Source organism: Halichoerus grypus, chromosome 9, assembly GCF_964656455.1.
Source record: "Halichoerus grypus chromosome 9, mHalGry1.hap1.1, whole genome shotgun sequence".
Taxonomy (NCBI): Eukaryota; Metazoa; Chordata; class Mammalia; order Carnivora; family Phocidae; genus Halichoerus; species Halichoerus grypus.
The window spans coordinates 58711950-58739902 of record NC_135720.1 but is presented as its reverse complement, the minus strand read 5'-3'; the positions used below and the strand labels follow the sequence as shown (position 1 = coordinate 58739902).

The following is a 27953-nucleotide window of genomic DNA, read 5'->3' as shown; positions in this document are numbered from 1 at the left end:
TAAACAAACTATTAAAAGCATTATAAAGAATTTCATAAATGCCACATATATATAATTAACATGGTAATTATAAAATATTAGAAGTGAAATAGAACACCTCCATTAACAGTTGCTACTAGGAATTATTTTTCAATTGCATAGAATGTATTATTTTAGATGAATATCATATCAAAATGTATATTACTGGTTTAATGAGAGCCTTTTATTATTTCATACCATTCTTCAATCATATCAAAATAACTTTTTGAAACTTATAACCTTATATATAACTTGTATTCTTAGCCAAGAATACAAAATATACATTGATAATAGCAATGCAAACTATAAGCAACTTTTGGAAGGAGTTTTTTTTTAGTACATATAGTTAAAGAAATGTGCTTGATTTTGTCTAAAACGTTCAATTTGTAATCCTACAGATTAGGTCCTTTGGAGAAATCCCAAACAAGCATTAAACAATAAATCCACAAAAACAGTTTTAGAAAAGTATATTATTAAAAAAAAATATTTACCTTATTTGCACTTTTAACCCCCAGAAATGTCTGTCCAAGAGGAACTGGTCGAAAACGGCCATCAAAGTAGAAAAGTCCAATACAGGGATTAACGTGTAAAAATGTAGCAACATCGAGGTAGTTGGGTAAGGTTGCAGAGAGCCCAAGAATCCTTATCATACTCTGTGTGGATTCCACCTACATGGGTTATATTATTTAATGTATGATGTAAATTCAACCCATTTGGATTTTTACAGAGTTTGAAATAAGTTTTAATAGAGTATGAAACATTTACAATAAAACAAGATCCCCCTCCACCAATATGTAATAACAGCACACAGTCTAAAAGACAGATATTATGAAAGAAAACCGGCCTAAACCTGGCATTAAGAATAATATAAAATAATTAAAAATGTAATTTTAGTAGGTTTCCTGAACTGGAAAATCCTATCAGTTAATGTTTTTCTTTTTTTTTCTAAAAATGTAACAAGGTAAGTGACATACATGGATTAGGTTTTAGTCTTAAGTTTTACAAATTTATAATTTCAGGTGCTAAAAATTAAAAGCATAAAAGTCTAAAATAAGTAAGATAAAATATTTCTAGTGTTTTACAAATTTAAATTTAAAATGCATAACAATTTCATGACAGAAATATTTTAACTATATGTTACAATACATTCAATGAAAAATTATTTCCAGGGACATTTTAAACATTTTATTTTTTAATTATTTATTTATTGGGTTTTTTTAGAAGGGGGAGGGGCAGAGGCAAAGGGAGAGAGAATCTTAAGCAGGATCCATGCCCAGTGAGGAGCACGATGCAAGGCTCCATTTCACAACCTGGAGATCATGACCTGCCGAAATCAAGAGTCAGACACCTAACTGACTCAGCCACCCAGGTGCTTCTCCATGGACCTTTTAAAAAAATTCTTGAAGACTCATTTATAAAATCAGCATCTTCCTTCCCTAAGTACAGATTGCTTACTTAGTCCATAATTCTTTAGCTATTATGTAGTATTCCTTTTACTATGTCATAGTAACATACAGTTGAGCGTATCAGTAAAGCAGATGAATTTCTGAGAAACAAACACAACTTTCTATCATCACAGAGGAAAAGTTTTCAAATTGGCTTAACAAATTATCATTAAGCACTTTATATTAAGATAATTTTATATTAAAACGGGAAGTTTGATTGCATGGAATAACAGCCAAAACTTGGGAAAAAATTACAAACTTCTCAAAAAATGTTTTGAGCCACATTTTTTGTGTTCACTGGTGTAGTGTAATACTCTCATTTTGTTTCTGAGCACTGTTGATAATGCTGATTTAATTTGTTCACCAACTATCTACTAAGCTCTTAATGACAGGCACAGTGCCAACAGAGCAGGAGCTTAGAGTCTATGTGTAATAATGACAGCAAACATTGTGATGTGTCCTGTTAATAGCAGCACTTTCTAAAAACTGTGAGAATAATGGAGAGAGATCACTAATTAAACCCAGGTAAGTCAGGGAAGGCATGCTGAGTACCGGTAATAGTTGCTGGCATTCTAATCTGAGAGAACAACAGACAGGCAGGGAGGCCAGAAAGGATGGTGAATTTAAGGTGCTGCACTTAGAAAGAACTAGTGGTATGAACTGGAGAAGGGAGGTGACAGAAGATCTGGTTAGAAATACAGAAACGACCATGAAAGAGCTCACATGCCAAGGAGTTTGTCCATTTAACTGCTCATAAGCACTCGGCAGTGTCCAGTTCTCTCTCAATTATGTTTTCAGGTCTAACTCATGATAGTTTATAGCACTGTCATCTTTTTAAGTTTCTAAACATTCTGTAAAAAGTCTTCATCATTTCTAATTTTATTTATTCATTGGTTTTCTACTTGTGATTAGACTTGTGAGGTTTCTTTATTTTACTTAGGTTTTTTTTTTAAAAACTATTTTACTTTTTTTAAAAAAAATTCTTTTGTGTTCCTATTTCATAATTAATTTTATTTTTTCAGCTTTATTATTTTTTTCCATTTGTTTTTGTTAGAATCGTCTATTTAAAACAGTCTAACAATTAACATTTAATAATTAACTTATTTATGGTCCCTCCATTCCTATTTCATTTTAGAGTATAATTCTTACTCTGAATTATAATTCTAAGTATATAAGAATATATACCTTGCTCTCCCTTCCTTCCATCATCACTTAACTGACCTCTAAGTGGCAGGAGATTTATCTTTCAATTGGTTAAGTTTTCAATCTTCATTTTAGCAGATATAAAAGTATAGAACGTATGTATGTATGTACGTGTGCATATATATGCATATATGTCTATATAGATGTGTATATATAATTTTATCATATAAAAGTTATTTCTAAATTTCTATTGTATTCTATAAAGACTATAATCTGTTCAATTTCTGCTTTGAGAAAATGTCCCATGGAGATGTGAGATTTATCTATTCATAATATATACAGTTCTACATGTTTGATCACTTTACCATATTAATTTCATTATTCAAATTCTCTACATTAGCAATACAGGATGTTAGTATTTGCCAAAAGAAAATCATTTTAATCACATGCAAACTTCCCATTTTGAATTAGGATGCAAAATGTTCCTAAGGGGAATAACTTATATCATTAGCATGATACTGTAAAGGACCATTCACACCTAAGCCCTAGGGGTTCTGCAGAAATACTGGGTGGCATTCTGCAGCCCCATGTCCCTACAACAGTCCTTCTGTCTGTCTTCTCATATCTCTTCTGCTTTCATATTTTGTATACTTCACTTCTAAATAAAAGTCTGATTTAGAAAATGGTTTCTTACCTGAAAAACAGTTTGAAAACCTCTGATGATTTTAAAAAGTGCACATGACTTAGAATGAATTTGGCAAGTTAATCAACCCATGAGAGGATGCATATAAAAAGATTTCTAACCTTAACAAAAGGTTACACAATATTATTATTTTTTTAAATCTAGGAATATATGTCATTCTCACTTTCTTGTTATCATAAGTAAAATAAAGGGGTTCACGGAAAGACATTTGGGTAAATATTTTAATTATTTCTTCAGTTTCCTATGTTTCTTTCTTTGGTCAAAACCTGCTTGCATTATGCTGGTATCCTCAAGTTTACTGCACCTAAGCGAGCAATTCCCAATGACAGATTTCTCCTTGCATACTGTAATACAACGCACATACAGGTTGGGAAAATCCAAATGCCTGGGTATACTCCCTGACACAAATGTTTCTTATAAGCATAAGAGAAATTGTGGCCCTGTAACTTCCAAACTCTTTCTGTAAGTTTAGAGATGAGTTTAGAGGTTATATCTGGGCCTATCTGAGGACTGAATAAAATACTACCTATGAGATATATATAGCTCCTTAGAGGATTCTTACCACTTTTGTAAAAGAATAAGAACTACAACTTGTAAATCAACCTTCCTTTCAAATTAAAGGTATTTATCTGGATATAAAAACAACCTCCCTGGCAAAAAGCCCTAAACTGAGTTTATCGTGTACTGAATCAACATAAACATTTGTCTGGCAGAGTTACAGAATGGTTAAAGAAACAGATCCATTTGCTCCATTAAACTTACAAATCAGTGGATTTGTAAACATTATAAAAAATGTACAAATTAGCTAAATTTATAGAAGAAAAAGAAAAAAATAAGAAAATAAAGAATAAGAAAATAAAGAAGATAAAGAAGTGAATTTTCAAAATATGGTTTTGAATTTAATTCAAAAAATTTTACCTTTAGGTGATATTATCCAGAAAACAACTCAATAAGCCTTGGAAATCATATTTTGTTAAATTATTGTTCATTCACTTATTTTTAGCGAGTATTTTATAAATCTGCTTTCACAAAGAAAAAGGGGACAAAGTATGTTCCAATTTGATATTCATTACTAGAAAGGATTCAAGAATAAAATAAATAACAACAGTCAGAAAAGGGAGTAAACAAACAAACAAACAAAATACTCCTTACAGAGGAGCAAGGATAGTATTTTAAGTAAGGTCAGAGAGGATTTTGCCATTTCATTAGTCAGTCAACAGATTTCAATTGTGTACCTAAATGCATTTTGGAGTGGGGGCAGGGGGGCACCAGGAAATAGCAATAAACATAACAGTGTGCAATAAACATAACAGGGTCTTTACAATCAAGGAGCTGACATTTTTGTGAGAGAGAAAGACAACCATAAACTCATAAACAAATCAGGCAATTTCAGGTGCCATGAGTCAAACAAAACAGGGTAATGGCATAAAAGGTAGCATGGGAGGGGTCCTACGTTAGTTGAGATAATGAGGAAAAGCCTCGCTAAAGAAATATTTGAGAGACGATCAGGGGATAAAAACCTTCAAACAGAAGAAAAAGTAAGTGCAAAGGCAGATTGGAACAAGCTGAACAGAAAGTAGATGAACGAGAGGAGTGAGTGGCCAGAGCTGAGTTTAGAGGTGACCTGAAAATCCTCTCGTGTATGACTCTGTAGGCCATAATTCACAAGCTAGATTCAATAGATACATAGTAGCACTTTCTACACACAATACTGGAAAAACACATGGGAATTTACATTAAATAACTATAGAAACTTTGTAACAATTAAATATATTAGGTCACAAAAAACTCAGTAAGTTCCCAAACAAAAAAAGAATATAGGCCACTTTCTCTGATTACAGTGTAACATACCTAGAAAGATAAAACCAAGGAATGGCCAAAAATTTCTATTCATTTGGTGATTAAAATATATCATTATGATCTTATGAGGCCACTATCAACAACTTCATAGCAGGTTTCTGGGGAGGCTGTTGATAAGTTTGCTCGTCTAAAAGACTCAGTCGGTATAAGCAAAGTAGTCCAATGTAAGTAATATGAATACTTTCAGAATTAGCCATCCATCAACACTGGCTTAGGACCCAAACTTTAGGCAATGGGGATAGAATGAGTAAGACGGAGATCCACACATACTGAGACTGTTTGCAGAAGCATAAGGAGAGAGGATTAAAACATGATAGAGATGGATGAAAATGAAAGTATAAATACATACACAACATCTGATCACAAATTTTCTTTCACTAAAAACATCTTATGAATATGAGCAAAATCCCAAACCAAACCCAACTAAAAACAAAGGAACCCTCCCTCTATAGGGGAAACAATGAACATACCTATTACTTAAGAAACCTCCTTTACATGTTGTGATGAGAATTCTTTACAGTGATTAGAATGATGATTTTAATTACACAATAGTTCTATGTAGTACTGGTGGTGATGTGAAAGGAAATGAAAGTGATTTTTGGTTTTAAAATCATTATTTACAACATAGAAGTTACTGAACATATTTTTAGGGTATTTCCATGTTAAATACATGATGCTCTGCAAACACCATGGACATTTTTCTGCTAAAAATCCATTTTAAAACTACTCTATTTTTATCTAAATGTATAATCCTATTATTCTCAATATATATAATAAGCCTGTATGTGAATGACTTTCTTTTAAATGAGAATAACTTGGAACTTTATGTCCTAAACCAAATCTTGAAGCTCTATAAACTACACATATCCACCTAAAAAGTATTAATTGTTGAAAACTATAAAAATTTTAATATTTTACAGCTTCTTCTGTATCATTAGCCCAAAACTATGCAGTAAGTTTTTATGACATTTGCCCTTAGATAAAATCTAAGTTCGGACAGTTAAGAAGACAACTAATACTAGTTCAATGTTGTTCAATACAACAGATTTGGCTTTTCTTACACTTTTTCTCTTCCAAATTCCTCTCAGTCATGCCAAGTGTGTTCTGAATTTGGTCTCTAATACAACCACACAATTTCAGAACCTGAACACAATCCACATTGTATTAGAATAGATTCTAATGGTGCGTCCGTTAGTTACAAATGTTGATGTGCTATATAGAACACTGCCATCTACTGGGAACATCTGGTAATCAAAAGCAACAAATAAAAACAGGAAGTTTGCTTTTTAATAAACATAGTTATGCTCTTTGTCATAGCATATTAAGAATATAAGAAGAATCGGGCGCCTGGGTGGCTCAGTTGGTTAAGCGACTGCCTTCGGCTCAGGTCATGATCCTGGAGTCCCTGGATCGAGTCCCGCATCGGGCTCCCTGCTCGGCAGGGAGCCTGCTTCTCCCTCTGACCCTCCCCTCTCTCATGTGCTCTCTCTCTCTCTCTCATTCTGTCTCAAATAAATAAATAAAATATTTAAAAAAAAAAAAAAAAAAGAATATAAGAAGAATCACATAGACCCTTCTATCAAGGATATTAAAATCTAGTAAAGGATACAAATGAAGACAGAATTAATTACAGCAAGTTGTGAAATTATAAGGACGACGGTGATAAGTGCTAAAAATGTGCAAAGTAAAGGAGCAGAGAGGGAATACAGAAAAGGTGTAATTCATTTTGAATAGCGAACTAGGAAACACTTAATTTTTTTTAAGACTTTCCTTATTTATTTGACAGAGAAAGACACAGCAAAAGAGGGAACACAAGCAGCGGGAGTGGGAGAGGGAGTAGCAGGCTTCCTGCTGAGCAGGGAACCCGATGAGGGGCTCCATCCAAGGACCCTGGGATCATGACCTGAGCTGAAGGCAGACGCTTAACGACTGAGCCACCCAGACATCCTAGGAAACACTTAATAGAAGTGATATTTGGCAGATTCATCAGAATAGCAGGTTTTCAACAGATGAATGTGTGGAGTGATAAAGATATGTAATTTTGCATTTATAACCCTTAATCTCATAACCAATAATATATTCTGCCTCCAGTGAGATGAATTTCATCTCCAGAAAAGAGTCAATGGTACTGGAAAGAAAAAGGGGAAGGAATGAATAGTTTTGTGTGGCTGGAACCTATTATAGCTAAGAAACATGTAGAAGTTAAAATTAGACAAATAGATCACAGCTCCAATAGTCTCTAATGTCCAGATAAGGAATTTAAACATTTTTCTTCAGATAACAAAGAGCAAGCCATCAATAGTTTATGAGCATAGTAGTGATGAACCATATAGTTGGAGTTTCATTATATGATGGATATATTATATATTTAGATGTTATATAATCTATATTATATATAATATATATTCCTGTATCATATATCAAGATATACATTTCTATAATTGTATTACATATGCAATAAACAAATGTATAATATATTTTATATATTTAGTTTATATACATTTAACTTATATGTTTATAATATTTATATTATATGGAAAATTATAGCTTTTTAAATAACAAAATATTTATAAATTTATATTGCTTATGTATATATAAAATACATAGTATCATGTGTCTGTGTGCATATATACAGAAAGTATTAGCAGCAGGCCTGCGATCTATTTGCTCCTTTAACTGGTGGTACTCAGGAAAGAAAGATGCCCTAGTCAAATCCCCTTGTAAACTTGCTAATGACAGACCTCCTGGTAAATGTACTAATGATATTCACTTGACCTTATCTTCATAATGCTTTTAGCTGATGGATGTGGTCTCTTTAGGTAGCTCAATGTAAATAATCCTAGAATGTATGGATTCCTATGGCATGGCTCCCTGAAAAACATCACTAAGTTATATAGGTATCACGCTATAAAATAAAAATATTATATGATTAAAATAGCTCTTTTTTGTAAGTGATGCCCTGCATGTTTCTTTTTGAGAATTCCTATGTAAAATCTGGGCCAGAGCCAACCCAAAATGGCAAGAAAGGACCCGGAAAGCAGTGATGGCAGTTCCAGGCTTCTCCGTGCTTCACCTGTGTCTCACAACTACCTGTATCCTTGAAATTCTTAAGTTGGATATTAGCTAAAATCTCTGATTTTTGTCATTTTGAATATATCAACCCTTTGTGTTTTATGTATATGTGTTTACGTTCCTATGTGTACATGTATTTTTAAGTTATATGGTAAAATATGAACATGTCCCAAACAACCATCGAATTCCATCTCTATTATCAAAACACCTTTATAGTTTGTAGAATATCCTTCCGTGAATATGCATCCCACTCTACCCAAACCTAAAATCTAAATGTAAGCAAGAACTCTGTTAACTATATCGATAGCACCTAGAACTATGTGGTTGGCATATGTTCACTAAATGAATGAATGAAAATATAAATATACTGCACATTTTTTCTTTACATAAACGGGATTGTGCTATATATAGAGGACAACTTCCTTTTTTAATGAGAATATAACATATCTTTTAAGTCCAGTTCATACAGCTCTACCTCCTTCTTTTTAAAGGCTGCAATGTAGCATTTTATGGTATGAATATAATTTGTTAAACCATTTCATCTTTTGCTGGACATCTGGCTTGCTTCTAACATATTTTGCATTAACAAGAAAACTACAGTGAACACTGTTATTATTATATCTATGTGTTTGTGCTATTATTTCCATACATTAGATCCCTAGAAATAAAAACACAGGGTTGATTTTAGTGAGTGCTTTCAAATTACATTCTTTTTTCACTTTTGCCAATCTGATAAAACGCTCACGTCCTCTTAAGCATCTTTTCTATAATGCTCAGTATGTTTATTTCTACCGTGAAATGCTTTTCTAAATTTTTAAAGAAGTTTTATTTCTTATTAATTATAATAACTATTAAATATAAAAGACATCTATTTTATGTGCTACAAATAACCTGTTATTCTGTCCTATATTTTAACTTTTTGGAGCCATCTTTACTGGTTAGAAGTTTTTAATATTTAGATATCCAAATGTACCACATGTTCCCTTTATAACCTTTGGAGTTTTGCATTTTGCTTAGAGAAGCTCTAAAAAATGCTCTCTTACATCTTCTTTAATGTACTGAGAGTTTTGTTTGATATAGCCAAATTATTAACCATGTAGAATTTTATGGTGGATTTACCAGATGAAAACACACTATTTTAAAGCATTTTAAAATGCAATATTAACTTCCTAAAATTTTGCACTCCATCTTTTATATTAAATTCCCATACCTAGACCTGGATCAGAGCTGTTTAGCATATGAAATATAAAAGAAATGATATCTAACTAATGATTGGGGTGAGGGAGAGTGTTAAGGAAGAAGAAAAACTTGAGTGTGACTCCCAGGATTTGGGCTTGAGAACCAAATGGACTATTATGCCATATATAAGTATACAGCGAAGACGGCAGAGTTTCTGACATGTTTAACAAGAGATGTCTATGGGATATCAACATAGAAACGTACAACTGCATTTGGATATGGCTAGAAGTCAGGGGGTAAGATTTGGACTATACAGATTTAGGTAACACAGGCAAATAAGTGTTTATTTCCCAGAGGTATATATTCAGAATGAAAAAGGATGGCAAGTGACAGAGACTTGGAGAATGTAAACATTTCAAGGATGAGAAAAGGAGATAGCAAGGGAGCCTGTAAGAGCAGCTAAGTAGGTGGGAAAAAAAATCATGTGAAGAAAACCAGAGCAAGATGACATCATGGAACAAAAGGGAATAAAAGTTTCAAGACTGAGAAAATGATAAATTATATCAAATATCACAAATGAATAGTATTAAAAAGTAAAAAAAAAAAAAAAAAAAGATTTGGTTTGAGGACTGTCTTTTTGATTTGATAAATGGCAATCCTGGTAAAAACATTTTATTACCTATGTTGGAACAATAACCAGTCTGCAATGGTTGGAAGTCAAAAGAGAAATAGTGAATACAGATTAGTATTTCCAGAAGACAGGTGGTAAAAAGAGCTTTATTAGTCAGAAGTTGTTGGAGAGGGACAGGTTTAAGGGAGGTTTTTTGGTAAAAAGGAGGACTTCGCAGTTCTTTCAAGCTGAAGAGACAATACCCACTGAGAGGGAGAAGTTAAAGACACACAGGAAAGAAAAAGGATAACGGAGGGAATGAAAGGAATGGGGTCCAAGGCAAGTGGAGACTGGGCCTCTAACCGAAGAACAAGGGATGGAATGATGAATACAGATATGGGGAGGGGTTTGAGGTTTCTTTCTGGGTGGGGAGAAGGGCAACGGATGGGAACTGAGGGAATTCAAGAATGAAGGACTCTTATTTCCATTCAGTAAAAATACTGTCCTGTAAGAATGAGGCATGAAGGGTAGGGAAGAATGTGGGAGGAGTCTGGTGAGCTTGGAAATGACTCACTTTAGGGAAACAGAAGAAAAGCAGCTTAGAAGTTCAGGTAGGTAAGGTAGGTAGGTAAGTTTGGAGTCTATGAATGTAAAGTGACTCTGCTTATCACTGTGTGATCTTTTCTGCTAGTGCTTAGCACCTGGCAGAGGCATATACATGGTTCAGTTGATTGATGGTTGGAATTTTGCCAGGTAGTCAGGGGTAAGTAAATTAAGGTCACTGACAAAAGAAAAATCGGTCATAGAGTCTTGGCTATTTCAGAAAGAAAACAAAACCAGGAGAATATGGATCAAAGACAGTAAGAGATGGAAAGTGAAGGAATTAGAGTTCTTGACTAGGTTGAAAAACTAGTTTTCATCTATTTTCTACACATGGACAATCTACCAACAAATGTCATTTTAATACTCATGGGTATTCTAAGACACTTTATCTTTTTACTTAATGAAAAGAAGGGCTGGCAGAAAATAATCACGATACGTTGGTAAATTCACCAGTTTTTGTTTGGACTATTTACGAATAGCCACAAAGCTCTGAAACTAGAGACAGCATATACATGTCTTTTTTTAAAAAAAAAATGATTAAGACTATGCACACGAGGTGATTATATTTTATTTTATCTAGTATATCAGAAAAATTATAAATCATGTTCAGATTTTTTCAGGGGGTAGAAGTTAAGTGCAGACAGGAGAGAAGTGGAGGAAATCACTAATATTTGCCTATGTTCTATTATATCTTAATACTGCTTAGTCAATTATTAGACTTGGCTTTGCAACAATGGCTTAAAAGTTTTCCTGTATTTACTTTCGTTAATTTATAGAGACTTCAATAAAATAAGATTTGGAAGGAAGGAAGAAAGAGAACTTTCAATATGAAAACAAAATACCTAAAACTTTCTCCACACTAAAATTAACTTTATTCCCATGAATAATACATATTAATATTTTTGAATGCTATATTTAAGCTTAAAAACTTAATCGTCCCTCCAAAATAAGCTTAAAAATAACTTCCTCTTACCTGCCGTAAAGTACGTGCCACTATACTTTCTAATACTGGTCCTCTATCTTCATGCAGCAAATGAACTTCATCAAGAATAAGGAGCTTCACAATTTGGGAAAGAGCTACATCTCCGACACTCTTTCTTGTCACTACATCCCATTTTTCTGGGGTGGTCACAAGCATCTATAAGATAAATTAAAAAAAAAAGAAAAAGTCACATAGATAATATAAATTTCAAATGTGTCATTCAAAAAGAAATATGATTGGCAACGATTATACAGATCAAATAAAAAGTGTTTAAAATATCCTGGAATGATATATAATTCACTGTAGACACTGTCACTTCAAGAGTAATATTTCATTTCGTTTAGCTTCACTTAAGTTGTGATGTTAAGTCATTATTTAAAACTCAATGATGATAGTCTGTCAAAAAATTGTAGTGAAGTGTACAAAATACATATCTTTTTTGAAAAGTGTCTTATGATGTAAAAAAACAAATGATTCTGGGGCGCCTGGGTGGCTCAGTTGGTTAAATATCTGCCTTTGGATCAGGTCATGATCCCAGAGTCCTGGGATTGAACCCTGCTTTGGGCTCCCTGCTTAGTGGGGAGTCTGCTTGTCCCTCTCCCTCTGCCCCTCCCCCGCCCCTGCTCATGTGCTCTCTATCAAATAAATAAATAAAATCTTTAAAAAAAAAAAACAAAATAAAAACAAATGATTCTATCTTTTAAACTGCATACATTGATAATGGTCTTTATTTGAAAAGGGACAACAAAGTGAACCAAGTGTTAAAAGGCAATAAAAAGGAAATCAAGAATCCACTCTAGGAATGATCACCTGTTTATACCTATCCAAATGTGAAGGAAACTTTACTAATGACACAGTTTTCAAAAAATTGCCCTTTAATATCAACTAGTATATGCACTCTTTAATACCCAAAACTAATACATATAATACAGCCTAACTGGCACATAATGGCAACCCAAGGACTGAGTCACTGGAGATTGTAGGGTGTGCAGAGCAGAAGGTAAGCCTGAGGCATTTATGTGAACTTCACAGTAGCAGACCATTTAACGTGAAACTGTAATGATAATTCTCTTTGCTTTTCACATATTGTTTGTGTCCTCTAAAATCATCCTGTTGCAGAGAAAAAGATGACAAGTTTAATATACCTTCTACTATAGTAACACTACATTAGGAAATAAACCAGTATGTGGATAATTCAAAGAATACTAGATAACAAATCAAGACCAAGGCCTCTCATGGCCAGTATATCAGGATTAGAGACTGATCATAGTCACAACGGAACTGTGCTTTGAAGGGGTTAACTGAGATGAGAGTCAGATTGCTCTCTCAACATTTTTGTTATTTCACGTCTGATTAAGTCACCTATGGGGACAATAATAATCTTATTTTTTTTTAGATTGGTACAAGTTATATATAAATTCTTAAAAATCCAGAGTCTAAATTTGTCAATATGACCTGTTGCATTATTAGAGCTACCCCTGCTGTCATTATGAAATGGACTGTGCCAACGACAACATTTAGAAGCTGTACTTGAACAGAAATTAATTGACAAACTATAATGAATCAGATTAAGGAATTCATATCTAAAATATGAAATACTATAAATCCAAAGCTACTTAGTTGAACGTTGCTAAAGCTAAACGGCAATGTTGAGATCACATCAAATTTTATAGAAAAGATATGCTGCTGGAATTAAGTATAAACAGATGTATAATAAATTGAGATCTAAAATGGGTAAAAATATTCACTGTGAATTAAAATCTCTTGGAACAAATTTAAATTGAATTTCTACTTTTTTTTTTTTTTAAAGATTTTATTTATTTATTTGACAGAGAGAGACACAGCGAGAGAGGGAACACAAGCAGGGGGAGTGGGAGAGGGAGAAGCAGGCTTCCCGCTGAGCAGGGAGCCTGATGCGGGGCTCGATCCCAGGACCCTGGGATCATGACCTGAGCCGAAGGCAGACGCTTAACGACTGAGCCACCCAGGTGCCCCGAAATTGAATTTCTACTTTGAATAATGACAAATTTAAAATAATCCAAGATGTATTAATATAAATACACCCAGCAATTACTTACTAACAACTCTTTTCATTAAAAATCCTGGAAGGATGCCGATCTGTTTTCAAAACAATTCTCCTACACTGTACATTTAATATCAAAATTTAAATAAGTAAGCTTATTAAGTCACAAATGTTAGGAATGACACAGGGCACACTTTTAAATAATAAATACAAAGCTTGGTTACCTACCTCACCATGAACTTAGACTATTAGGCTAATACTGTCTTATAATTAACTTTCAGAGATGACAATGTGGCAACAAATTGTAAAATCAAATTTTTCAGATATCAGAAAGCTATACCAAGGAAACCTTAAAAATCCATTTTAGCATTTTATTATACTTTACTTTCAGCATAATGAGAAAAGGCTTCATTTATATTACTATTTCATCACTTCAGTTCCCTGAACTTAAAATGGCTAGAACATAAAGTGTCACATTTGCTTAATGAATTGGAACTCATGCAAGACATTTCCATCTGCTCTTATATTGGGGCATGGGTTAACTGTCAACATTTTTACTGTCAGCTTAAATTTCTCTCAATATATGTACTTATTTCCTCAGAAATACAAAAATCATTACTTGAAACTGTTCTAATTTTATCCTGTCCACTGGGAAAATGGCATAGTTGTGATGCTATATACTACCACTGGATCAAAAATTTGGTGTATTTAGTTTTAAAATGCTCATCCATTTGACAGAAATACCAAATGACCTAAGACCTGCCAGAACCAATTCATCTGGTAAATTCACTTAAAAAACATTAATAATAATAATAATAGTAATAGTAACATTATATAGTAATAATAAATAATAATAGTAATATTATTATTTCACCTTTTAAAACACTATGACCTAAGGGAAGTCACTTAATCTCTTCTTCCTTTTATTTTCCAGCTTTGAGATATTGAGATGCAACATATGTAAATTTAAGGTGCACATGTGATGATTGGATACAGGCATATAATGCTAAATGATTACCATAAAAAGTTTAATTAACCCTTCCATTCCCCCATACAATTATGTGCATGTGTATATGCGTGTGTGGTGGTAACATTTAAGGTCCACTCTATTAATAACTTTCAAGTATATAATAGAGCACTGTAAATTACAATTAGCATGCTGTACATCAGATCCTGAGAACATATTCATCTTATAGCTGTAAGTTTATATCCGTTGACCAGTATCTCCCCATTTCCCCTACCTCCAGCCCTTGGCAACCACCACTCCACTATTTAAGTTCAACTTTTTATATTCCACATTTAAGTAAGAACATGCAGTATTGGTCATTCTCTGTCTTATTTCACTTAGCATAATGTCCTCAAGGTCCATCCATGTTGTCAAAAAGTTTGTGTTTCCTTCCTTTTTATGGCTGAGCAATATTCCATTGTACATATATATCACATTTTCTTTATCTATTCATCCACTGGAGGACACTTGGGTTGTTCCCATGTCTTGGCTACTGTTGATAATGCTTCAAAGAACATGGGGGAATGTGGGGATGTTCAATTTTGTCAAGTGATTTTTTTTCTGCAACTAGTAAGATGATGGTATTATTTTTCTCTTTCATTCTATTAATATGATGTATTGGTCTGGTTAGATTTTCTCTTTCTTCATGACTCAGTAGGTTGTATGTTTCTAGGAATTTATCCATTTTTTCTAGGTTGTTCAACTTGCTGATGTATAATTGCTCATAGTAGTCTCTTATGATCCTCTGTTTCTATGGTATCCAAATTGGAAAGGAAGCAGTGAAACTGTCACTATTTGCAGAAGACATGATACTATATATAGAAAAACCCTAAACACTCCACCAAAAAATACCCTGATGAAACTAATAAATTAATTCAGTAAAGTTGGAGGATACAAAATGAATAGATAGAAATCTATTGCATTTCTATAAATTAATAAACTATAATAGAAATGAAGAAAATAATCCTATTTACAATTGCATCAAAATGAATAAAATATCTGGGAATAAATTTAACCAAGGAGGTGAAAGATCTATACACTGAAAACTATAAGACGTTAATGAAAGAAATTGATGAAGACACTAATAATTAGCAAGATATTCTGTGTTCATGGATTGGAAGAATTAATATTGTTAAAAATGTCCATACTACCCAAAACAATCTACAGATTCAATGTAATCCCTATCAAAATCCTAATGGCATTTTTCACAGAACTAGAACAAAAAATTCTAAAATATGTATGAAACTATAGAAGACCCAAAGTAGACAAACGAATCTTGAGAAAGAAGAACAAAATTGGAGGCATCACAGTCCCTGATTTCAAATTATATCACAAAGCTATAATAATCAAAAGAGTATGGTATGGGCCAAAAAAGACTCACATATATAAATGGAACAGAATAGAGAGCCCAGAAATAAACAACACATGTATGGTTAATTAATTTACAACAAAGGAGCCAAGATTATACAGTGGGGAAAAGATAGTCTTCAATAAATGGTGTTGGAAAAACTGGATAGCCACATGCAGAAGAATAAAATCAGACCATTATCTTACACCATGAACAAAAATTGACTGAAAATAGATAAAAGACATGAATTTAAGACCTGATAACATAAAACTCCTAGAAGAAAACAAGGGCAGTAGGCTCATTGACATTGGATTTTAGGATCTGACTCCAAAAGCAAAGGCAACAAAAGCAAAAATAAAGCGGACTACATCAAACTAAAAAAGCTTCTTCACAGCAACGGAAACCATCAGTAAAATGAAAGGGCAGCCTACCAACTGGGAGAAAATATTTGCAAATCATACATCTGATAAGGGGTTAATATCCAAAATAAATACTCAAACAACTCAATAGGAAAACAAACAAAGTAATCTGAGGCTATTATCAAAAGGCTATTATAAAAAAGATATGAAATAATAAGTGTTGGAGAGGATGTGGAGAAAAGAAAACACCATACATTGTTGGCGGGCATGTAAACTGGTGCCCTACTATGGAAAACAGTATGGAGGTTCCTCAAAAATTAAAAATACAACTACCATATGATCCAGATATTCCAGATATTCTGCTTATTTATCAGAAAATAATAGCACTAATTTCAAAAGATATGTGTACCTCTATGTTCACTACAGCTTTATTTACAATAGCCAAGATATGGAAACAACCTAAGTGTTCATCAATAAATGAATGGATAAAGAAGATATATACACACAATGGAATAATACTCAGTCATAAAATATAAGAAGGAAACTAACTATTTGCAACAACATGGATAGACCTTGAGGATATTGCGAAGTGAAATAAATTAGAGAACGACAAGTACAATATGATTTCACTTATATGTGGAATCTAAAAAACAAAACAAATGAATAATACCAAACACAACTTACCGATACAGAAAACAGATCAGTGGTTATCAGAAGGAAAGAGGTTGGGGGTGGGTAAAATGGGTAAAGGTGGTGAAGTGTATGGTGATGAATGATAAACAGACTCACTGTGGTGATCACTTTGTAGTGTATACAAAGAATAAATTATTATGTTGTACACCTGAAAGTAATATAATGTTATAAACCAATTTTACAGCAATAAAAATAAAATATTAAAGAAATACAAGAAATTAAAAAAATAAAAGTATACTTTCTTTCCTTTATAATATTTAAAACTGATTTTGAAATTTGTACTTAGACTATAAAAAAATGGGAAAAATGTTTAAACTAATTATATGACTTTTTAAAAAAAACAGAATGGTAAAATACCAAAATATAGTCATTAAAATCCCATAGATTAATAATAGTATTACTAATAATAATGGTATTAATAATAGTATCACTATTATTTCATCAAATCTCAGGAGCCATTGATTATAAGCTGTACCATCATTGTAAATGTCATTAAGAAGTTAAAAAAAAAAACACTATCAAGAAAATTTTTCTTTTCATCCATGTGTACTCTCTAATGCCCATCACCTATTTCATCCATAGTTAACATAGTTAACAGTCTGTTTCTTGGTTTGTTTCTTTTTTTTTTCCTTTGCTCATTTGTTTCTTAAATTCCACAGATGAATAGGATCATATGGTATTTGTCTTTCTCTGACTTACTTAACATTATACTCTCTAGCTCTATCCATGTTGTTGCAAACGGCAAGATTTCATTCCTTTTTAAGATTGAATATATTCCATTATGTATACCACTTCCTCTTTATCCATTAATCTATTGATGGACACTTGGGCTGCTTCCATAGTTTGGCTTTGTAAGTGATGCCACAATAAACATAGCGGTGCATGTATTGCTTTGAAGTAGTGTTTTTGTATTTTGGGGATAAATACCCAATAGTCTGATTACTGGATAATAGGTAAGTTTTATTTTTAATTTTTTGAGGAAACTCCATACTGTTTCCCACAGTGGCTGCACCAATTTTCAATTCCACCAACAGTGCACAAGTGTTACTTTTTGTCCACATCCTGTCCAACATTTGCTTCTTCTTTTGTTGACTTTAGCCATTCTGACAGGTGTGAGGTGGTATCTCATTGTGGTATTGATTTGCATTCCCTGATGATGAGTGATGTTGAGCATCTTTTCATGTGTCTCTTGGCCATCTGTATATCTTCTTTGGAGGAATGTCTGTTCATGTCTTCTGCCCATTTTTAAATTGGATTATTTGTTTTTTGGGTGTTGAGATGTATATATATTTTTTATATATTTTGGATACTAACCCTTTATCGGTTATGTCATTTACAAATATCTTCTCCCATTAGGTGGGTTACCTTTTAGTTTTGTTGATTATTTCCTTTGCTGTGCAGAACTGTTTATTTTGATGTAATCCCAGTAGTTTATTTTTATTTTTATTTCCCTTCCTTAGGAGACATATCTAGAAAAATGTTGTGGTGGCCAATGTCAGAAATTACTGCCTGTGCTCTCTTCAAGCATTTTCACGGTTTCAGGTCTGATATTTAGGTCTTTAATCCATTTTGAATTTATTTTTGTGTATGGTGAAAGAGAGTGGTCCAGTTTTCCCAAAACCATTTCTTGAAAAGACTCTTTTTTCCCACTTATATTCTTGCCTCCTTTGTTGAACATTAATTGACCATATAATTGTGGGTTTACTTCTGGGTTTTCTATTTTGTTCCATTGATCTATTTGTCTTTTTATTCCAGTACCCTACTATTTTAATTACTACTGCTTTGTAATATAACTTGAAATGTGGAATTGGGATGCCTCTAGTTTTGTTTTTCTTTTTCAAGATTGCTTTGGCTATTCAGGGTCTTTTGTGGTTCCATACAATTTTAGAATTGCTTATTCTAATTCTGTAAAAAATACTGTTGAAATTTTGATAGGGATTGCATTGAATGTGTAGATTGCTTTGGGTAGTAGAGACATTTTAACAATATTTGTTCTAACCCATGACCATGGAATGTCTTTTCTATTTCTTTGCATCATCTTGAATGTCCTTCATCAGTGTCTTATAGTTTTCAGAGTACAGATCTTTCACCTCCTTGGTTAAGTTTATTGCTAAATATGTTATTGTTTTAGATGCAATTGTAAATAGGATTATTTTCTTAATTTTACTTTCTATTGCTTCATTTTTAGCATGTAGCAATGCAACAGATTTCTATACCTTTTGTATTGAATTCACTTATCAGTTCAAGTAGTTTTTTTGGTGGTCTTCTCTCTATATGGCATCATGTCAACTACAAATAGTGAGAGTTTTCCTCCTTCCTTACCAATTTGGATGCCTTTATTTCCTTATGTTGTCTAACTGCTGTGGCTAAGACTTCTAGTACTATTTTGAATAGAAGTGCTGAGACTGGATATCCTTGTCTTCTTGTTCTTGACCTTAGGGGAAACACTCTCAGTTTTTCACCACTGAGTATGATATTGGCTGTGGGTTTTCCATATAAGGCCTTTACTATGTTGAGGTATGTTCCCTCTAGACCTACTTTGCAGAGGATTTTTATCATGACTGGATGTTGCACATTATCAAATATTTTTGCTGCATCTATTGAAATGATCATATGGTTTTTATCCTTTCTCTTATTGATGGGACATAACATGTTGATTGTTTTGAGAATACTGAACCACCTTTCATGCCAGGTATATGTCCCAATTGATCATGGTGTATGATTTTTTTTAATATATTGTTAGATTCAGTTTGCTAATATTTTGTTGAGGACTTTTGCATCTATGTTCATCAGAGATACTGGCCTATAGTTCTTCTTTTTTGTGGCGTCTTTATCTGGTTTTGGTATCAGGGTGATACTGGCCTCAGAGAATAAATTTGGAAGTTTTCCAAAGTTTTCCACTTCTGTTTTTTTGAATAGTTTGAGAAGAACAGGTATTAACTCTTTAAATGTTTTATAGTGTTCGCTTGTGAAGCTGTCTGTTACTGAACTTTTGTTTGTTAGGAGTTTTTTGATTACTGATTCAATTTCATTGCTGGTGATTAGTCTGTTCAAATGTTCTTTCTTCCTGCTTTAGTTTTGGTAGGTTATATGTTTCTAGGAATTTATTCATTTCCTCTAAGTTGTCCAATTTATTGGAATATAGGTTTTCATAATATTCTGTTACAATTGTTTGTATTTCTGTGGTGTTGGTTGTTATTTCTTCTCTTTCATTAGTGATTTTGTTTATTTGGGTTCTCTCTCTTTTTTTAATGAGTCTGGCTAGAGATTTATCAGTTTTTCTGATCTTTTCAAAGAACCAGCTCCTGATTTCATCCATTTGTTCTGTTGTTTTTTCAGTTTCTACATCATTTATTTCTGCCCTAATCTTTATTATTTCCTTCCTTTTGCTGGGTTTGGGTTTGTTTATTCTTCTTTTTCTAGCTCCTTTACTGTAATATTAGGTTGTTTATCTGAGATTTTTCTTTCTTCTTGAGGTAGGCCTGTATTGCTATAGACTTCCCTCTTAGATCCCTTTTGCTGCATCTCAGATTTTGGACCATTGTTTTCATTTGTTTCCATGTAATTTTTGATTTCTTCTTTGATTTCTTGGTTGACCCATTCATTATTTAGTAGCAAGTTATTTAACTTCCATGTATTTGTGCTCTTTCCAGATCTTTTCTTCTGGTTAATTTCTGTTTACACAGTGTTGTGGTTTGAAAATATGCATGGTATGACTGATTTTTTTGAATTTGTTGAGTTTTGTTTTGTGGCTTAATATGTGATCTATTCTGGAGAATGTTCCATGTGTACTTGAAAAGTGTGTATTCTGCTGATTTAGGATGGAATGTTCTGAATATGTATGTTAAGTCCATCTGGTCCAGTGTGTCTTTCAAAGCCACTGTTTCCTTGTTCATTTTCTGTTTAGATGATCTGTCCATCGATATAAGTGGGATGTTAAAATCCCCTACTATTATTGTATTACTATTGATTACTTCATGTTTGTTATTAACTGTTTTATGTATTTGGGTGATCCCATGTTGGGTGCATAAATATTTACAATTGTTATATCCTCTCGTTTGGTTGTCCCTTTTATTCTTATAGTGTCCTTCTTTGTCTCTTGTTACAGTCATTGTTTTAAAGTCTCTTTTGTTCAATATAAGTATTGCTATTCCAGCTTTCTTCTGATATCCATTTGCATGATAAATGTTTCTCCATCCTCTTACTTTCAATCTGCAAGTGTCTTTCACAGTCTGAAATGAGTCTCTTGTAGGCAGCAATAAATGGGTCTTATTTCTTTATCAACTCTGTCACCCTATGGCTTTTGATTGGAGCATTCAGTCTGTTTACATTCAAAGTAATATTGATAGATATGTATTTGTCATTTTATTACTTGTTTTATGGCTATTTCCACTATCAAGTGAATTTTTAAAATATGTCTTTCAATTAATGAAATATGGTACACTTAGTTGAAAATGGTAGGGATCTATTAATTAAACTAAAGAGCAATATTCAAGAATGCTTGCTTAATACATCTTCTCGGGCGAAAATAGTATTCTGGAATTGTTAAAATCACATTCTAATGTTATAGATGTAGACCAGCCAACAGTTCGCAAGATTTAGGAATTCTATATTCCTTCCTTTTTAAAATACTCAACCAACAAGTTTATAAATTACATAAATGTTTTAATTTAAAGAATAAAGTTAAAATGTCACACGGTTTAGATTCAATAAACATACATATAATTACAGTTATACTAACCTCTGCTATACAAATGTCAGCTCTGATTGATGGCAAGAGCCCCCATAATGGAATCTGACAGCCTGTAAATTATACCTGCCCCTGGGGACACTACAACAAATCAGTTAGTTCCAACTATTTCCTTTTCTACATTTTTATGTTCCTTCCTCTCCCATCAATTCACATGCATGAGTACCTGCTCACACATGTAAAACACAAAGTCTTCTGAAGTATGTGCTTTATTTATTTATGTCAAGGACCACAGCTTTCAATTATAAGATAAAAATATAGAAATTAATTGGAAAATCTTCAAGTGGAGATATATTCTTACTTCATATTCTGTGTGGAAAGTACAGATATGATCAAGCTAAAGCATAAAGAACGTAACCTAAAATGCATCTTGGTATTTTCATGTTAGCAAAAAAACTCTAATACTATTTTCAGTTAATATTTCATAGGTAACATTTACTAAATAAACAAAGGGTAATTCAATAAGAAATCCGAAAACTTTTGAAGGAACAGAGCACAGAGTGCTGGGAGTAAGGAAGAAACATTTGAAATACTTTCTAGACTACACGTTTACAGCTGTAGTATAATTCTCTTTGCAGTTCTTTTGTTTATTTAAAACACTTTCCAAATATCTCAGGACATAGGTACTTAAGCCTAGCCTCATCAGTATAAGCCTAAAAGGATACAATGCTTGGTTACCCTAAAACATAACTAATTACACATAATAGAGAAAAACACAGAAATTGTTTATATTGTTGTGCATACAAGCCATAAAGACCTTGCTTTAATCTCTAAATGCTTGTCCATAATACCCCAGTATTTCATTCCATTAAAGTTTCATAGAGCAAGGGTCTGAAACAATTTATAATGATTCCTCTTCTGCCTACTCATAATGACAGATTTTTGACATGTGAATAATTTGTGGTAGAAACTGGTCCTGTGGTAAGTTCTATTCTGTACAACTGGGGTATGACTCATAGAGTACAGGTTTCCTCGGTTTACTATAGGTTTTTTTTTTTTTCCTCTTTCCTGCCACATGTGCAAAGCTCAGTTTGAGGATCAATTTCTTAGTAAAACACTTTAAAATGTCATATTGCAATGCCAAACTACTAAAACCTCAAACGTGATGAGCTAAAAAATGTATTCTGTAGTATTTCTGAAGTAATTCAAATTACTAATTTTATCTCCTCAAACTAATATGAGACATTCACTACTGAGAGATTTTGCCAATTCAAGAACAATTAATCAAAAGTGTGTTTGGGGCCTACCACTGGGCAGGAGAGACAGATGAAGGAAGGATCCTAACATCTTATCAACAAATTATGGCAAAATCTTAGCTGCTGAAAACTACTGCAATTAAGAAAATTAACTGTCCCTATTGTATACCTACTTCCATCATTTAAATCCTTTCTATTTTATTTAGGAAAAGAACAAAAGGACACGTGTTCTGTTTAATCACAACTTATGGTTATCCAAGGGAGAGCTTCTCTGTAGAAGTCTGTAAATAACTCCACATCTGCAGACAGTGTCTGTGGTTAGGAATACAAAGATAAAGGCAAGCAGTCTAGAAGCTTATACGATAAGGAGAAACAGAGCAAAGAAGAAATGAAATGTGGTTCAAACTCTTTCTCGCACAATGTTACAAAATAAAATGGTCAATGAGTGGGCAGCTGACCCTGCTCAACCAACTGATGCTGCATCTGCCCACAACTCAGGGTATAAACTATATATATGGAGCCAATATGACCAGGGTGCAGATCCAAATGAAATTATACATTTTTCTGCATTTTTTCCTCCATTTCCTACAATCTTACAAAGTTAGAGCGCTGAAAAAGAGACCAAACAACAATTACCTGTTACTGGCTTTGAAGTGACTTAAACAGAAATTCACATACACTAAAGTCGAGGCTTAGAAAAGTAATAAAGGAGAAAAACAAATATGCCCCAAGCCTATACAGTATCTGTGATGAAGCACAAACCTTACTGTAAGCTTGCTTGCTTTTTTTTTTTTTTAAGATTTTATTTATTTAATTGCACAGAGAGGGAGAGAGCACAAGCAGGGGGAGTGGCAGGCAGGGGAGAAGCAGGCTCCCGCTGAGCAAGGAGCCCGACATGGGGCTTGATCCCAGGATCCTGGGATCATGACGTGAGCCGAAGGCAGCCGCCCAACTGACTGAGCCACCCAGGTGCCCCTATAAGGTTTCTTGACACCCAATTGAAAAAGACAAATTGGGAGTGATGTCAGCAAAATGGCAGCATAGGAACTTGTAGTGTTCGTCCCCTCCCCCAAGAACATCAATTTGAACAACTATCCGTGCGTGAAAATAACTTCACAAGACCTAAGGATTCCAGGTGAGGGATTACAGCACTTGGGTGAAGTGCAGAAATAAGAAATGTACTAAGGAGGGTAGGAAAGATAGATTCACATCACCCCCTATCACCCCTCCTCTAAGCCCAGGCAGCCCAATGCAGAGAGATACCTTCCCCATTGGAGAAAAGAAAGTAAATAGATGTTCCTTTTCATTGCAGGCCCCAGAGCTGGCCTGCTCCAGCACCAGGCCAACTCCCAAGGCCTTTAGGAGCTCCCTCTGGCTCCTGCAAACCGAGGCCCCTGGCACACCCCAGCACCCACGGGCTCCAGCAGCGCAAGGCAGTTCCCGCAGCCCCAGGAAGCATCTATGGCACAGGCTGGCAGCAGGCTTCTGTGAACCTGGGCCCGTGACATGCAAATGTGCTCAACATCACTAATCATGGAAATGCAAGTCAAAACCACAATGAGCCATCACCTAACACCTGTTAGGATGACTACTACCAAAACAGATACCAGCATGTATAGTAGGAAACCGCTCCCCAAGTGATTCTGGTATTGCAAATTGAGTTAAGAAAATTGGCTAAATCTGTCAAGTTTCTAGGACTTCAGGACTCCAGGAGTCATTCCCTCTTCAGTTAACTAAACTGTTTTCACCATACTATCCAGATTTCTTTTAAGCAAATCACTAGCCAAAATGATTTTATCATACTAACTGCAATGGTTGGGAGCTGAAGTTACACTGTAGTTTTGCCTCCAAGGGATATATTTCATTACCTTTACTAATTCAACAAACAAATACTAATCAAGATACAAAGCTGGAGACACACAGGTTTGTATCTTGATTAGTATTTGTTAATGGTTCTTAATAGCTTATTTTTTTGAAACTGTGCATTTTCCCCTTGTAAGAATTGTCTCTTCTTGTATTTAGGGTTTATATCATCAAATTGCATAACCTAAATTTTTAATAGAGATATTAACTATAACTAGTGTTGTCATTTTGGAGGTAATTTGGCAAAAGCTTTCAAAATTTAAAATGCACAAATCCTAGGTCCAGCAATCTCACTTTCAGAATTCTATCCTCGAAAAAAGGCCTGAACACACAAATAGACATTCATGAAGTTTTTTATAAGGCAATAATGTAGATCTATACAAACTGATATTAAGTGAAAAAGCAAAATATTATGCATTTTATACAGATACACACAAATGTATACATAAAGTATGATTCCATTTTTATTATGCTAAAAGAAAACACAAATGTGTGCGTGTAAACACACACACACACACACACGTCTCTACATTCTCCAGGTCTTGAGGTGAAATGTTTAGGAGGCTTTTCTTAAACCAAAATTTCCCTTTTATAGGCTTCTCTGGCATCTCTGTGCCCATATTTTCTATTTCAGCATTTATTACACTATATTGCTTGCTTAAATATTTGTCTCCTTCAGTAGACCACAGGTACTGAGCAAGGACAGTGACTGTCTGGACAACTATTGTAACCACAATGTCTTGAAGTGAACTCAAACACTGTTGATGAATTACATTTTTTTGTAGGTAATTATTAACCTCATAAAACTGGTGGTAACTCTTCTTGCCTAATAAGAAAATAGAACAAATATTTCTATATTTAATAGTAAGATTTATACAAATTATGTTCTATATAGATATTTGGGTTTGAAAAGCTATGTTTAATATACTGTCACATAACAGATTTTATGAATGAGCCAGTGGGATGCTCTCCTTTCTAATCTGTTCATGCACACTTAGCAAATGCAAAAAATCTAAAAACTTATTCAAGGAAAGAGGCCCGTTTACTGAGTCCTGGACAAAGAAGACACTGGCGCCCACACTGCTTACCCTGTGTTTTGGGGGATGATAATCCCAGTATCCGCATGTTATTTCCCTTAGATAAATGTTGTTAAGAAAAGATGAGATCTTAATGGCTCCTCTTGGATTAACTTAAACTAAGTAGTCTGGATCTTTGTCTTTTGGGGAAGAGCAGAATTATATATCAGAGTACCACTCAAAGAGGAATGAATATAATTTGAACATCCTGTAATCAGGATTTAAGAGATTTTTATAATGCTCCTTTCCTGCCCTCCCATCCCCACTCCACCAAGCCCACCCCAGGCCTTTCCCAAGAAAGCAGGCCAGCATTTATCTTCCTTCTGTCCCATAAGGCAATAGCTGAGGTTTCCTAACTTAATTTCCTCCAAAGCAAGGAAGAAGAGTGGGTATTCCTATTAATGGACTGAAACCTTTACTTCTATAAACACAATTTATCGATACTTCTAAATCTAAGTATCCTTATGGATATGTCTCATTTATCAATACATTATCTCTGATATATTGTGAATGTTTAATGAGAACACATTAAATATCTTTCAGTGATGTACTTACCAAATATTTATTTTGTATCTACTACCACAAACCTTAGTTTCCTCCATAATAAAATGAAGAAAATAATAGTACCTACATATCAGGGGGTTATAATGAAAATGAAACACATAATACACATAAAATATTTAGAATAATGCCTGATATGTAATAGGGATCAATTAGTTTTTCTTTTTTTTTTTTAAGATTTTATTTATTTATTTGACAGAGAGATCGAGAGAGAGAACAAGCAGGCAGAGAGGCAGGCAGAGGGAGAGGGAGAAGCAGGCTCCCCGGCGAGCAGGGAGCCCGATGCGGGGCTCGATCCCAGGACCCTGGGATCATGACCTGAGCCGAAGGCAGCCGCTTAACCAACTGAGCCACCCAGGCGCCCCTCAATTAGTTTTTCTAACATCATCAGCATCATCCTCTTGCTCCTCATTGTAATGTACCAGACACTGTGCTATGTACCATGCAATGATGAGGAAAGATAAAGGCATACAGATAAAGCCCTTGATCTCATAAGGCTTTCATTGTAATGCAGGTGGAGTGGCAATAGGCACTACACAATAAAACTGTAAAATACAAAATTTTACTTCTGATAAACTACTAAGAATAACTTACTACTTAGATACTATTCAGTGATGTGACAAATCATAATAGGAAAATTTGACCTAACCAGAGAAATCAGAAAAGGCTTTATTAAGAAAGCAAAATTTGATTTAACGTCTCAAAGATGAAAGGGCATTAATTAGTTGAAAGAGAAAAAAAGACAGTTACAGGCAGAAGCGAAGCATCTACATAGAACAGACGGGAAAACATGGATGGAAGAGAGTGAAGATAGGCAGTGTGTATGGCTAGAGCAAAGAGGATGAGAGGACTGGAGCATGGTGGAAATGAGATGGGCAGGGACAGACTGCACAGTCTTTCATCCCCTTCTAGGAGCTGTATTCTTTTCACGCTGTAGAGGAGACTGGAAAACTATAAATGGCTTTCTTTTCCTTTTCTCTTCTCTTCTCCTTCCCATTCATTCATTAATTTTGGATTGTCGTTGTTTTTCATAGGACATGGTATGAGAGTGAAAAGGGAAAAACTGACCAGGTTGCATTTCTGGCTACCTAAGGGGAAAGAATAGGACGGAGCAGACTGGATGCTCGTACCCCAGTTACAATACTATAGAAGTCATCAAGGTGAGAGAACACAGAAACTCAGAGAGGACAGATTAGTGAAGACGGAGAGGATATGGATGAATGTAAGAAAAACATAGGAGATAAAACTCATAATTAATAGGAATTGGTGTTGGATTGACTATATTCACCTTATATTTAAATATAGACTATATTTAAGCATTATTTTTCTCAAGGAAAAGTAACATAAATATATTCTGCAGAAAATTCCCCACGTGTCAGATATTTTACATCTCTCTGCCATCTTCCTGGTTCAGTATGAAATAATCACAAATGAAACATTAAGAAATATTCAGTATAGCTGCA

At 33.8% G+C, this 27953-nt stretch overlaps 1 protein-coding gene across 2 annotated transcripts in view; it reads right to left on the bottom strand.

Moving 5' to 3' along the window:
- ASCC3 (activating signal cointegrator 1 complex subunit 3) overlaps positions 1–27953 on the bottom strand; it is a 359389-nt gene that overhangs the window by 210966 nt on the left and 120470 nt on the right. For both annotated transcript variants that reach the window (XM_078054943.1, XM_078054942.1), the window contains 2 exons: positions 11607–11771; positions 510–686 (listed from right to left, as the gene is read on the bottom strand). In XM_078054943.1, coding sequence (XP_077911069.1) covers positions 510–686; positions 11607–11771 — 342 coding nt within the window. The remainder of the gene's footprint in view (positions 1–509; positions 687–11606; positions 11772–27953) is intronic.